General features: G+C 45.1%; 1 protein-coding gene across 1 annotated transcript in view; it reads left to right on the forward strand.

Annotated features, from left to right (window-relative positions):
* The window catches only part of CHRNB2 (cholinergic receptor nicotinic beta 2 subunit), a 188,537-nt gene extending 175,055 nt beyond the window's left edge, over positions 1 to 13,482 (forward strand). Inside the window, exons 3-6 of the mRNA XM_085637827.1 lie at positions 3,341 to 3,385; positions 4,029 to 4,138; positions 6,435 to 7,410; positions 11,931 to 13,482. Coding sequence (XP_085493953.1) covers positions 3,341 to 3,385; positions 4,029 to 4,138; positions 6,435 to 7,410; positions 11,931 to 12,101 — 1,302 coding nt within the window. The 3' untranslated portion in view covers positions 12,102 to 13,482. The remainder of the gene's footprint in view (positions 1 to 3,340; positions 3,386 to 4,028; positions 4,139 to 6,434; positions 7,411 to 11,930) is intronic.
* Positions 13,483 to 14,539: the final 1,057 nt, after the last annotated feature.

The raw sequence follows: 14,539 nt of genomic DNA on the forward strand, positions 1-14,539 counted from the left end.
ACCACAGAGACACAGAAGTAATTACTGACTGGATCCTCATAAGACACAAATTCATGCAGGTCACAGGGATTTGGTGAAACCACTCTCATCTCCTCCACCAACCTAAATTCACTTACTAGAATAGATAAGAATGCTTCCTAAGCGGGTTTTTGTTGTATCACACACTCTGATTAGCTAATGCTTCCACTGTCTGAATAGTCCCTCCTCCAGATCGCGTGAAGATATCTAGCCCCCATGCAACTTACTCAGGACCTTGCTCGGGCACCACAGACTCCTTCATGAAGTGGTCACCAGTGGGTGCTACATTTTGCTGTTCCCATTTTTAAGTCGAGCCTGGGCAGCGCTTGTGCTACTCTGTGGAATACAGTATTGGAGTAAGGACTTGAAGCTCCGCCCACTCCTCGTCCATATTTTTCATTGGCTTGTGTCATTGCCCTTTGTAAATGCTGGCTTTTGATTCAATAATAGGCTTGTTAATCACTCCTTAGTTACGCCTGTTCTTAATTTGTAACCTCCCATGAGGACTGGCCCTTTTACTTTGGTTGGTACAAGGGGAGTCTGTTTTAGTCCGTAAGCACGATTTTCTTTAAATAGTTTCTCCTACTGCAGGCACAACATGTTTTCCTGCAACATTCAGCGTGCCATGCGCACTTTCACTTTCCAAGCAGCCTGAGACGGGCAGCCGCTGATTTGAATAGGTCTGGCGTTTACAAGAGTTTGAGCTATCAGCATTGTACATTAGACTGCTTTCTTTTCAAGCACATTGTACATGACAATGCCTTTTATTTATGTGTTAATTAGCAAAACACAAATAAAAGGCATTGTCATTTACAATGCCAATAGCTTAAACTCTCACAAATGTGAGACCTATTGCATTGCAAATGCGTGTTGATCTGAGCATCTAAGGTGGATTTACGAAAGAAAGTGTCTACACGCCAGTGAGGTAAAAGTAACAAGTTGTTCAACATGCCAATATCAGTTTCAACTGGCTTTTGTATAGGGCACTAGACATAAATGGATCCATTGGGAGAAGGCAAATATACTCCCCTCACCCCTTAGCACCCCCCCAAAAGGTTCTGTGGTCCCCAGACCACCAAGAATCCCACAAGTTAAATAAATAAAGCTCTACATTTGGGTGGCTTCTCACTGTCAAGACTGATTTGCATATAGCTGTATCTGATCTGGGGTGGCAAAGTGAGCTAAAGAACGATGATGATTCAACCCAGATCTGTGACTGGGGGTGAGTGTCTGAAAAGTTTCAGCATTCTGTCCATCATCTCCTTGTGTTTGCTTTGTTTGCCCTTAGTTGGCAAAGTATGCCCAGATGTGGGTCCCTTGCTCACTTTGCCACTGGATTCAAGCTAGCCTGGCTGATGAGGGCCGTTAGCCCGAAACCGGTCCCAGGATGCTTGTTTCTGGTCCAGGGAAGACATGGCTTAGCAATTCAGGCTGGACTGTTCCCATGAGGCACAGGGTCAAGACTGATTTGCATATAGCTGTGTCTGACCTGGGGTGGCAAAGTGAGCTTAAGAACGATGATGGATTCAGTCCAGATCTGTGACTGGGGGTGAGTGTCTGAAAAGTTTCAGCACTTCGGCCATCATCTCCTTGTGTTTGCTTCTGACTGTTTCCATCACCTTTTTTAGAAATTCTATAACAGCGCCAGCAGAGAGATGAGCGAACATTACTTTTGCACGGAGCGATCAGTCATACAAATGCAGCCTCTCCTGTTGATCAGAGTTGAAAAGTGCCTAATGATTGACTGCTCAGCTCGAGTAAGCATGGTATTGCATAGCAAGTGGGTTCTGTCAATGGCCTCCTTGCCATTATCTAATTCGGGGGCATCAATATCTATACAACACAGTCAATTCCAGAGTCACTTTTTCCTCTATTCTAAACAAGCATTGCAAATACCATGAGGTCTGACTTTAAAGGAATGATGAATGTTAATGTGAAGCATTACAAGTAAATAGCACAGGAATGAATATGTATTTGTGTGGAAGCAAAGAACTGTAGAATAATACTGGTGAAGGTTAACTAAAAGGTCAGGCGATCCTTGCACTGTCATGGTAGACCTAAAAATCGTATCTGTACAAAGAGAGGGGGACCAGGAGCCAGTTCAGGTCCAGTGCCCGTGCTCCTCACGTCAACCGTATTAATCAAACCAGGGGGCACTGTTCCACATAAGGGGTGCAGGTAGTCACCCACTAACTCAAGAGAGGAAAGTAGAAAGTACAAAAGATCCTAGGCTTAATGTGGCCCACGTGTGGAAGGGAAGAGCAAGTCTAGTCTCTTGATGCCCTCACACAACCCGAAGGATGTCACGCTTCATCATCGGGCGTTTTGCTCCTCGTTGGGCCAGCGCTGCAATGCCCTACGGGTCCCCCGAAGGGTCACTTTAGCAGAGATCTTTTGAGACAAAACGCCGTATGGTGCATGTGGGTGTGTGGTGTGGGTCCTAAAAAAATGGTGCAGTGGTGCGTGCAGAGTGAGTCTAAAACTGTCTAGGGTTGCCCAAAGAGCACTTTTAATGAGGAAGGGCACCCTTGGCAGGTTAAAAAACCCGTAGGTCAGGCGTTACCTATGTAGGCTAAATGGGCCCTAGGTAACTAAAACGAGGTCGACATGTTTTGCGCCCCTGTGGTCCAACCGGATCCGTGGCGCTTCCTCAGGACAAAGCAAATCGTTTAAATAAGTGAAGTGTAAGTGAAAGTGAGTTGAGGGATACTACCCTCAATGTGTATCCGGGCGTGCACGGTCTCAATGTACCCTGCAGTCTAACTGCTATAGCTAGTTAGATATTTTGCCGCTCCAGGATACTGCTTAAACATGAATGGAGAGTTGCTCCATAGGCTAGTAGGAGTCGAGCGCCCGCACCTTACCGGGAGTTTTGCTCGGGTGCTGGCTCTTGTGCATCTACCCCAATCGTACTCCTGCCTGCATGTGGACCTAAAAATCCACATATGTTAATGATCTCCCTCCTCACATGTGTTCTGCTGAAAGAGAAAAACAACATAATTTATCTAAGTGTCTTTAGTAGCATTCCAATGTTGTGTGTGCTCCTGATAGTTCATGCTTAGGCAGATGGATAAACACAATTATTACAGCTGCATGGAGGGCATTATTTTGTGGAGCACACAACTTCTGTCCAATCAACATATGCACTCCTGGGTCCCAACATTTGGGTAGAGTCAAAGCCCCTCTCTAGTGAGGCTCATATAATTGTCTGGCAACGGCAGTGCTTTCAAGCCAGACCATAAAAATATAAAGTTAGGACTTTGAAGCCTACAGACCAGATGTCCACCCATCCACTGACCTTAGTGTTATCTTCTTTTTTCAGCATGAGAGGGAGCAGATAATGACAACTAATGTCTGGTTGACTCAGGTGAGTTCAAATGTGCATCTATTCCTCTTCAAATCATCATCTCCTGCTATCACAGTTTCTCTTCTCTGTTCTATCGTTCCACTATCACAGCTACATTAGACTGCTTTCTTTTCAAGCACAGTTTTACTCTCCTCCATCCCACAGTCAATGTCAAGATCTCAAGGCCTGATGTGCCAAAGTGTTTTTCTCATTCTGGGTCTAAAGGAAAATGCACTGTTACATAAGACCTTGGTTTGTACCTGCCCATCCCAGTTTCTTCTCACACATCACACTTTGCCGCCTCTGGTTCACTTTCTCCTATTCCCTCCACTGTTCCTCTTTTAGATCACCATTTCTGTCTCTATCACTGTTTCATCTGCCACATCCCAGTTCACCTTCTCCACTGCTAACTGGTTCAGCTCTCTGACCTCCCTTTCTCTTCTCCCACCCTGTCCCAGTTTCTGTTTGAGGTCCATTTCTCTTCTCCTATCTGATTTCTCTTTCTGCAACAAAATTTTCCCTCTTGGAGACCCATTTCTTCTCTCCCTTCCCAGGTTTTCCCATTTGACACTAGTTTCTCCTCACCCTTAACAATTCTGCATCCTTCCTTGTCATTCCTCTATTACCATTTCTACAATTTCTGACTGTTGTATGTCTGGTGCAGGAATGGGAAGACTATCGCTTGACCTGGAAACCAGAAGAGTTCGATCAAATGAAGAAAGTCAGACTTCCGTCCAAGCACATCTGGCTCCCTGACGTGGTGCTCTACAACAAGTAGGTGCTGTGAGGGGTGCCTGGGATGATTCCTGGTCTGAGAAACTGTCACATGTTTAGAACGCTGCCTACAAATGCAGGGTAGTTAGACTTTATATCTACGACCGCGTTACATTTGCAGACTGGCCCTATAGAAACCCCGATACATCTCCTCTTGGACCTAAAATACTAATGTTGTCAAGAATTCCTGTCATACAAGGGAAACACGCCCTTATGTAAACAGGAGAGCTGTTACATAACTCAAGGGAAACACGCCCTTAAGTAAACAGGAGAGCTGTTACATAACTCAAGGGAAACACGCCCTTATGTAAACAGGAGAGCTGTTACATAACTCAAGGGAAACACGCCCTTATGTAAACAGGAGAGCTGTTACATAACTCAAGGGAAACACGCCCTATAAAGGGAGGAACCGGGAGGTACAAGGCTGTCGGATATTGTGTTTACACCGACGTACCTGCTTCGTGAAGAGCAGTGTTCCGGAGTGGTGCTCCAGCAAGGCAAGAACGGAGGTAGGTCGAGTCGTTACTCCCTGGGCCGTGTCTTGCCCCATCGTCACCTGTGAAGGACCCGGAAGCTCTACCGGTCAACCATTGAGCTTCGCTTTTTGACTCGGCTGAGTCCAAGCGCAGTGGCGCTTTTGCTGGTTGGAGTCGTAACTCCCAGCCCGACCAGAGACACAGGGACTGCCAGCTGTAACGCACACCAGGAGGTGTTTGCCGCGTTACAGACTCGGAAGTCCACAGGATCGATCGAGCGGCTGCTCTCGGTTCAGTCTTCTTGATTGTGATTGGGGTATCGGTGACGCATCACCAGGAGGTGACTCCGCGTCCCGGTGCAGTCTGAGGAAGAGGTTGAGCGGCTGCTCCCTTCAGGTAGAGACCCCGGCTGGGTGTTTCCCTGACTCCTCGATTCTCCCCAACACTCTTCGTGCCCCTCACAGCCTACCGATTGGCATTGTCGGCCATTTCATTTCTGCCCTCTGTTGGCATACGCCGGGATCGGCGTATATGCAGAGGACGGTTAGGACCATCCGTGCTGTGGGCTGGTAACGTACTTAGCCTGGAGGATTCCAGTGACTATAACTTTTGTTTGTTCTTTGTATTTTATTTGCCTTCATTAAAAGAACTAACCCTTCACAAGTGGTTGCGTCCTCATTGTCGTGTCTGTTAAACGATCCTGAGACGTTCAGGGCGTTACAAATGTAGACCGTTCCTTTAAGCACGGATTCAGGCTTAGACCTTATCTCAAATCACATTTGATTTTAATATTTTCCTTTACATTATTTAAATAATTCATTAGGGATATTATTGACTATGTTCAACAAATAATACAAGAGCATTGCTCCAACCTAGGACTTAGAAGACTACACCCCTTGGGAACCCACTGGTCGAACTTCTGATGTTCAGGAGAGGAATGAATTTAGAAGTCCAGAAGGTAAAGCAGAGGGCAAGGTGGAGGGTCAGAAAGGAAGATGGGGAAGGGGTGCCAGTTTATTAAAATAAAACCTTCCAAGGACCTCACAGAACTCACTGGAGAAAGGAACCAGAGTAATTTACAACCAGACCTCTGTCGGCCATTGTCCTGGCTGCCTTTATCTAAATACCACATCTGGTCAGAACTGTAATGTGATACATTGTCAACCACACATACCAGCAGCCATTTAATTGCGTAGATTGAAAATTGGTTTGAAGAGGTTAATCCTCACAGGTTTATGTGGGTAAACAATGGGAGTACTTCTGACGGAAGCCTGGTTTGCATGTTCCTGGCCTACAGTTTTAGATGAAACCGTTTACCTGTAAGTTATTCTCCAATAAGGGCTCAAGTATGTATGTTCCCTGTATGAGGAGATTATACTAATTTGAGCACATTGCAATTCAACATTAAATTGAGAACAACATAGCCTTGGTCACAGTAGTTCTCTTCTGCCTCCCTGACAGTAATTCTACATGCCAAAAATGAAATATTTTCCCAGGTTTGTGGAAGAATTATTAACAAAGCCTGAACCTAATGCATGCTGTGGGAGAAATTTAGATTTTGGATTGAAGGCAACAAACACCCAGCCCATTAACTTTGAAACTTGAAATACAAACAGGAATTATGCAAAGGAGTGGGACCTCGCAAGCGACACTGTGCTTGTGCCCTACAGGGGTGGGCACAATTACTAATCTCATTGCTGAAGGGTACAGACATGTTTTGATGCAATAGGGCACTTGCTGCATGGAAAGTAAGTGACTGGCTGATCTGTGCTTGCCATTTTGTAAATGTAGTTGTGACACCTCTTTTTGTCTTTCTCCAGCGCTGATGGGATGTATGAAGTCTCCTTCTTCTCCAATGCAGTTATATCATACGATGGCAGCATCTTTTGGCTTCCGCCCGCTATCTACAAGAGCGCCTGCAAAATCGAGGTCAAGCATTTCCCCTTCGACCAACAAAACTGCACCATGAAATTCCGCTCATGGACTTATGACCGCACTGAGATTGACCTGGTGTTGAAGAGTGATGTCGCTAGTCTGGATGACTTCACTCCCAGTGGTGAGTGGGACATCATTGCCCTGCCCGGCAGGCGCAATGAAAACCCAGACGACTCAACCTACGTGGACATCACCTACGACTTCATCATCCGACGGAAGCCCCTCTTTTACACAATAAACCTCATTATTCCCTGCATCCTCATCACCTCACTAGCTATACTGGTCTTCTATCTGCCATCAGATTGTGGGGAAAAAATGACTCTCTGCATCTCCGTCCTTCTAGCACTGACTGTCTTCCTTCTGCTGATCTCCAAGATCGTGCCGCCTACATCCCTAGATGTCCCACTGGTTGGTAAATACCTTATGTTCACCATGGTCCTTGTAACCTTCTCCATTGTCACCAGTGTATGTGTCCTCAATGTACATCACCGCTCACCCACCACGCACACTATGCCGCCATGGGTCAAAGTGGTCTTCCTGGATAAGCTGCCAACTTTGCTGTTCATGAAGCAGCCAAGGCAGAACTGCGCCCGACAGCGGTTGCGTCAACGCCGGCATACCCAGGAAAGGGCAAGTGGCAGCTTCTTTGCCCGAGACGGCGCCAAGTCCTGCACCTGCTTCGTCAACCCAGCCACCATGAAGAAGTATGGCGGCAAGTTTGCAGATGTGCTGGAAAGTGTGAATGGCTTCCGGGAAAGAGAAGCTCGTCAAGGACGACAGTGCTTTTGTGGACTGGAGGAAGCAGTAGAAGGGGTGCGCTTCATCGCTGACCACATGAAGAGTGAAGACGATGACCAAAGTGTAAGTCGGAAGGGCGGTTGGAAGGTGGCAGATTAGCAGCCATTATATCAGTGCCGAGAGATGTGAGGGGTGAGGTAGAGAACATCACCTACATAATCCACAGAGCAAATGGAGCCTAGTGGCAAAGGTTCCATTTTATAGAACCAAGAGATTTTATTTGCAATTACAGCACCCCTGTTTGAACACTGTGAGCCAGTAAAAAAGTCACTCCACCAACCCATGCCTCAATTCCCTTTCAAGCGGAATTTAGGAGGTTCGATACAGGCTGTTTTACCAGCAATAAATCCCATATATAAAAACAGTGGCGGCTCCTCTGCAATGGCGAAGGAGCTTTGCCCACTAGCTCAGCCAGCAGCTGAAAAATAAAACTATATTGTTTTATTTTTCTGCTGCTGGCTGAGCCAGCGTGTGTGGAGCGGGGCCATGGGAGGGGATGGAGTGATGTGCACTACTTACTGTGCATGTCTGTTTGGCTGGCCAACTTAGTCTTGCCAAACAGACATGCGCAGTTAGGTTTCTCTAACCTGGCTGTATTGTACAGCTGGGTTGTAGAAACAGCACAGACTCCCAGTCCTGAGAGGAGTGTGAAGGCAGCCCGCTAAGGCCAATCCCCACGCTCTTTTCATGCAGTACGAGAGCAGAACGGGGATTGGATGAGGAGTCTGCTGCTGTGCCAGTGTCTGCTGGGACCAGGAAGCAGAGGAGCTCTTGGTACCTGAACTATGTCACTGCAAGGTTACCTTTTTTGTTGAATCACAGGATGGAGATGAGGCTAGTGGTGGAGACTCTGGCCATGCTGTGAGAACAAAAGGCCTGATTTATATCTTGGCAGTATGTATACTCTATCGCAGAACAACAGGCTGTGCTCCAGGACTTATATCAGGCCCAAAGTCTCTTGAAAACATCACAGTCTCTCCAGAAATGTTATAAATTGAGTTGAGTGCCCCCAAAAAGTTTTTGCTTTAAAAATGATCAGCACTTACATTAAAATAAATGATTTATTTGGAAGAAAGAGAGTCTCAAATATCTTTTAGGGGGGGGGGGAAGAGTGCTCTGGGACAGGGTATCCTTTCAATGGGGCACAGCCATATGACTCTCATTGGAGAACGCGACAGTAGCTGTTGTGGCACTCTTAGCAGAGCCAGATACAAGCAGGTTATTGCCTGATAAAACAATGGGGGGCATATTATCAAGGACGGCGTTAAAAATTATCTCTGGTTTAGCGGCAGAAAACTGCCGCTAAAGCGGCGATAATGGGCTTGATAATATGCCCTGGAGAATTCCAATAGAAGCCCATGTTCACACCAGAACATGGACTTCTATTGGAATTCTCCAGGGCATATTATCAAGCCCATTATCATCGCTTTAGCGGCAGTTTTCTGCTGCTAAACCGGCGATAATTTTTAACGCCATTCTTAATAATATGCCCCATGGTTCTTAACAAAAGTCAAATATTGCATAGTTATTAAAGAAACAACCTAAGATATTTTTCCGCTCTAAGGACATGAGGCAGAATGTTAGGAGGTGAAAGCTTGTCTTTCTGGGAGTAGTAACAGCCGCACGGCCCAGAGTGACTAGAACACAGAATGGGATCATATGTTAGTTAATGATGACTGTGATACTCTTAGCTCCAGGCACACACCGAATAGCCACTCATGCCTGCCTCCTCTGGCGGGCCTGCAATCTGCTTCTGAAAGTTCTAAACCAAATCTCATTGCAGCTTTGCCGCATGCAGCAACTGAAGGCTTGTGGTACCTGGGCAAGCCCATACTTCACATTGCTGTGTAGCTTCCAACTCTTCAATACCATAAAATGTAACCACTCTTTACAACAATCAAGCTGAAGAGGAAGAGGTTCTGGTGGGAGGATGTTAGCAACAGGAGAGAATGTAGGCATAAGAGATCTGATGTAATCAAAAACTTACATTTTTCTCTTACTGCTCTCTGGCCTGACAAAGCATGGAGGCCTCTTTGACTCAGAAGAGACTGCACTGCCAGCAAATGTTTTGCACTGTATCACCTTTCCTGGGCTTGGCATAAAGAGGATGTAGAAAGTTCTGTTTGCTGTAAAACCTAAAATGTTTCACTCTGCATAGAGGCGAATATTTTTTTAGCCACGAAAAAAGTAAATATGTGATCTTCGCGAGAGTCTTACGCGTAAAGTCAATACACCAATAGAGGCCCGACAACGAACTAGAGACTTATCATTATGCAGACAACCGTGTCCATAAGGTCTTGTGGCATAAGGACCTTCCGACCCACTGTCTCCTACTGAACAAGGGAAATGGCAGGGTTCAAACCTGCTAAGAGGAAGGGGAGCACAGTCATTATTAATGGTCTTTAGAGAAGATGGGGAGTGCTGTCCTTGTTTATAGTCACAAGGCATGATGGGCAGAGCTGTCATTGTTTACATTAATTGGAGATGTTGTGGACGTAGTCATTGTTTACATTAATTGGAGATGTTGTGGATGTGGTCATTGTTTATAGTCACTAGGCGTGATGGGCAGAGCGGTTATTGTTTACAGTCACTAGGCATGATGGGCAGAGCTGTCATTGTTTACATTAATTGGAGATGTTGTGGATGTGGTTATTGTTTACAGTCACTCGGCATGATGGGCAGAGCTGTCATTGTTTACATTAACCCCTTCAGTGCCCGCCCCTTTCCCCGCCCTGTGCCGGCCGTTTCATTAGCGGGCGGGGTTTATGACGAGCTGGTCTCGTCATGGGCACAGCGCAACCGCGGCCCATGACGAGACCAGCTCGTCATGGGCATTGAAGAGGTTAAATGGAGATGTTGTGGGTGCCGTCATTGTTTACAGTCACTAGGCATGATGGGCAGAGCTGTCATTGTTTACATTAATTGGAGATGTGAACGCTGTCACTATTTACAGTCACTAGATATGATGGGCAGAGCTGTCATTTTTTACAGTCACTAGGCGTGATGGGCAGGGCTGTCATTGTTTACATTACTTGGAGATGTGGATGCTGTCATTGTTTATAGTCACTAGGCATGATGGGCAGAGCTGTCATTGTTTACATTATTTGGAGATGTTGTGTTTGCTGTCATTGTTTACAGTCACTAGATATGATGGGCAGAACTGTCATTGTTTACATTAATTGGTGGTGGTGTGGTTGCTGTCATTGTTTACGTTAATTGGGGATGTTGTGGATGTGGTCATTGTTTACAGTCACTAGAAATGATGGGCAGAACTGTCATTGTTTACATTAATTGGAGATGTTGTGGATGCCGTGATTGTTTACAGTCACTAGGCGTGATGGGCAGAGCTGTTATTGTTTACATTCATTGGCGGTGTTGTGGTTGCTGTCATTGCTTACAGTCACTAGACATGATGGTCAGTCACTTGAGATTGTGTGGAGTGGTGTCACTGCTTACACTGGTTAGAGATGTTGGAGATTGCGGTCATTGTTTACAGTCACTCGCAATAATGGGAAGTGCTGTCATTTTGTTTTTGTGCTCACTAGTGATGATGTGTAGTGCTGTCACTGTTTACAATAATTAGCGAAGTTGGAGAGTGATGTCGTTGACAGGCACTAAGGAGGGCGAGGAGCTTTGAGTGTTTATATTAGCTAAGGAAGACTGGGTTTACAGCAAGGTTTACACAGCGGATAGGAAGGAAGAACAATGTTTACAGTCATTAAGGGATGAGTGCTGCTGTCAGTGTTTACAGTCGGTAAGGATGACATAGCGGGCTGCCACTGTCCACAGGTGGTAAAGATGTGGCAAATAAAAAGCCATTGTTTGAATGCTCTGAGCTAGTCCTACTGCATAGGAAAATAGCCTTATTACTCTTCGGGAACAGATGTAGTGGTAGTCTCCTCCCACTCATTACACTCCTGTTATTACTATTTGTGGTAAAAAGAAAAAACAAAAAGAGAAAGTGAAGAGAAATAGTTCAATGGCTTTAGGATATGGGCTCCCGGATGAAAAGAGTGATGGTAGCGAATGGTTAGAACTGTAAATTCATAATCACTTCACTTTCAGAATTAGGGGTTCTGGGTGGAAGGAGACCAGAGTTGTGTGTATAGACCAACCTACTAAAAGGGGCTAAATGGAGGATGTCTGCACTGTGATGCCAAGTCCTCACATATTGCTTTGCCGCAACGGAAAAGAAAAAAAACTAAAGAAAGAAAGAGCGAACATACCAAAATGACTAAAAATGAGCAGCTTAAAACGAAAGGCCAATAACAATGGATGGTTAAAAGTTTCAGCACAAAATATCAAATGCTCTAAAAGTGATGGTTTTTATGAGAGTGTTAAAATAACTATGCATTTTGGAAGCTAATAATATAGTTGATATTTGGCAGGTTTGCTTAAGCAGGCCTTGCTATAATCACAAAAACTACTAGTACGCTTACACACCTGGAGAGCTCCTTGTGTCTTAGTGTTAGACTGCCCATGTTCTCCACATATTAAGTGATTGTTCTTTTACTCATGAGATGTTGTAAATGCTGCTCCATTCACTAACTTTGAACATTTCTCTACCCCAACACCCTTTGCAGGTAAGCGAGGACTGGAAGTACGTTGCCATGGTGATTGACCGCCTCTTCCTGTGGATTTTTATCTTTGTTTGTGTTTTTGGCACAGTCGGGATGTTTCTGCAGCCACTCTTCCAGAACTACACTGCTAACACTCTAATGCAACTCCATAATCCGGCACCAAGCGCCAAATAACTGAGACAATGTTTGAAAGATAGAGATGGAAACTTTATTTTAAATGCAAGTGAGAAGAGAAGGCCCCAGAGAATATTTTGAGAAGACAGAATACTTCAACGGACATGATGGGACAAAATTCTTGTTGGCCTTGTTTCGAAGGCCTATCATGTGCTGGGTGTCTAACTCTCATTTGGATAGGCATGAGGGGCCCACATTGCCCACGCAGGATGGGTTCTCTGGTCTGTTCAAAATATATCTCCAAGCATCTTGGAAGCTCTCTGCATGTGAAGTCTCAGGAGAGTTCATGAAATTTCTTCTTCAGTAACCTTCTTACTGTTTCCAGCGAAGAAGACCATGCTTCAGAAATGGTACAAGCCATGATCCTCCGATGAGCTTCCCTCCTGGAGTTCATGCAATGGGTAGAAGATAGAAAGGGTGTTGTGAGGAAATGGACAACAGCACCTCAATATATTAGGCGGTGCCAAATCATTAACATACTCTCCCTTTCTCCGGCACTCAGTTCAACATGTGGTTCATGCAATTCTGGGCTTCTCGTGCTCCTCAACATGTGGGTCATCGCCACCAGTGGCTGTCTAAAGTACAACATTCAAAACAGCATATAGTGGGGTCCTTAGATTTGTCACTTAATACCTTCCTATATGTCAGTCATTGAGATCTTGAGGTTCAAGTCAGTGACACAACACGTGGTTTGTTGAAACACCTGGGCTCAAGATCCACAATCGTCCACGTGTGGTAGTCAAACCATAGCCTCCAAGTGGAGCCACCACTGACATGTGTTTGTGTTGGGAATATTAAACTTTACGCTGTTTTGTTTTCAAAATAGGGTCAATTGGGATCTTGGTCTTCAAGCCGAATCCCTTTAAATGCGTTATCAGAATTCTCGTTTTCTATTTCCCCAAGGCACATTTTATTATTTGGCCATTTTTAAAATCCAAGCTGAACCTCTTTCATTGTGTGGTTTACTAGGAGGAAAGGCCTTCAAACCGGATTATGTTTAAAATATGGTTTATTAGGATCCTCATGCTTAAGCGGAGTTTATTAACATGCGGGTAATTGGGACCCTGGTATTCGAACAAATTAATTGAGACCCTCTTCTCGTGGTTCTCCGTGATCTCTGGCTTTGTGTTTATCACCACTGGGTGAGCCTTAGACCCTAAGGAGTTCAGTGGGTTGCAGGGCTGTAGGAGTTGTTTACACTGTTAAGGAAATGCTCAAAGTGTCTTCACACTAGACGGTCTACAAAGTGTAGCTATTTAGCATCATGGTTGTCAGGATAGTATTTTGGGAATTGAGGCCATCAAGCTTAGTAACTGTTAATGTCTTTAACCCCTTCAGCGCGGCGCGGATTTCCGCGCGGTGCTGAAGGTTCTGAGCGCGGGCGGGGCCATGACGGAGCGGTTCCGTCATGCGCACAGCGCAACCGACGCTCATGACGGAACCGCTCCGTCATGAGCGTCGAAGGGGTTAAATTTCTAAAATGAGGATTATTGAAATCCTAATGATCAAGTGACAAGCATCAACATGTGTGCTATATAGATCCTGGTCTTCAAAGCGAGATGTTATCAGGTGGTTTACTGGAATCTTGATCTTAACATTAAACACTTTTCAATGTGTGCAAATTAGGATCCTTGTGTTCAAGAAAGGCATTTAATATTACTAAATATTAATCCACTTTAACTTGTGATTTATTTGGTCTTAACTCTAAACACTCCAATGTGTGCAATTCAGGATCCTGGTCTTCCAGATGAGTCTTTAACATTAGCCAATATTAGCCGCATTAACTTGTGATATATTGGGATCCTTCTCATCAAGCTGGGACTTCTTTTAATAAGCAGTATATTGGGATCCTGGACTTCACAAGGAGTTTTATCAACATATAGTTTATGGGAATCTTAACCTTCAAGTTGAAACTTCTTTATGTGCGTTTTAAGTGAGATCTTAGTCTTCAAAGTTGATTCCCCCCTAATGGCTGGGTATTAGCACTTCAAAATAGGAACCTAGGAATTCAGACTGAAGCTACTTCAACATCTGGATGTTTGGCATCAAGTCTTCAAGAGGGGCTTTAAATCAGTTTTGAATTCAATCAATCAGTAGATTTGTGGAGCGCAACTTGTCACACTTGAGGGTATCTAGGCGCTGGCAGGCTCCAGTTGATTAGCTGAATAGCCAGGTCTCCAGGGACTTTCAGAACTCTGGAAGGGATGGGGAGCCCTTAGAAGAAAGGGTAGCTCATTCCACTTCTTTGCTGCTAGGTAGGAGAAGGAGCGACCTCTGCATCTGCCTTTGAAGGTGGCAAGGGCAGAACTGGCATTCTGTTCCTGAAGGTGACTCCACCCATGCAGTTTATGTGACAATTGAATTAAAACTGGTTACTCTTTACCAATCTGCTTTTACAGCGGAGCCTCTTTCAGGCTATTGTTTACTGCAGTGGCTAC

The sequence above is a fragment of the Triturus cristatus genome, chromosome 12 (assembly GCF_964204655.1).
Source record: "Triturus cristatus chromosome 12, aTriCri1.1, whole genome shotgun sequence".
Taxonomy (NCBI): Eukaryota; Metazoa; Chordata; class Amphibia; order Caudata; family Salamandridae; genus Triturus; species Triturus cristatus.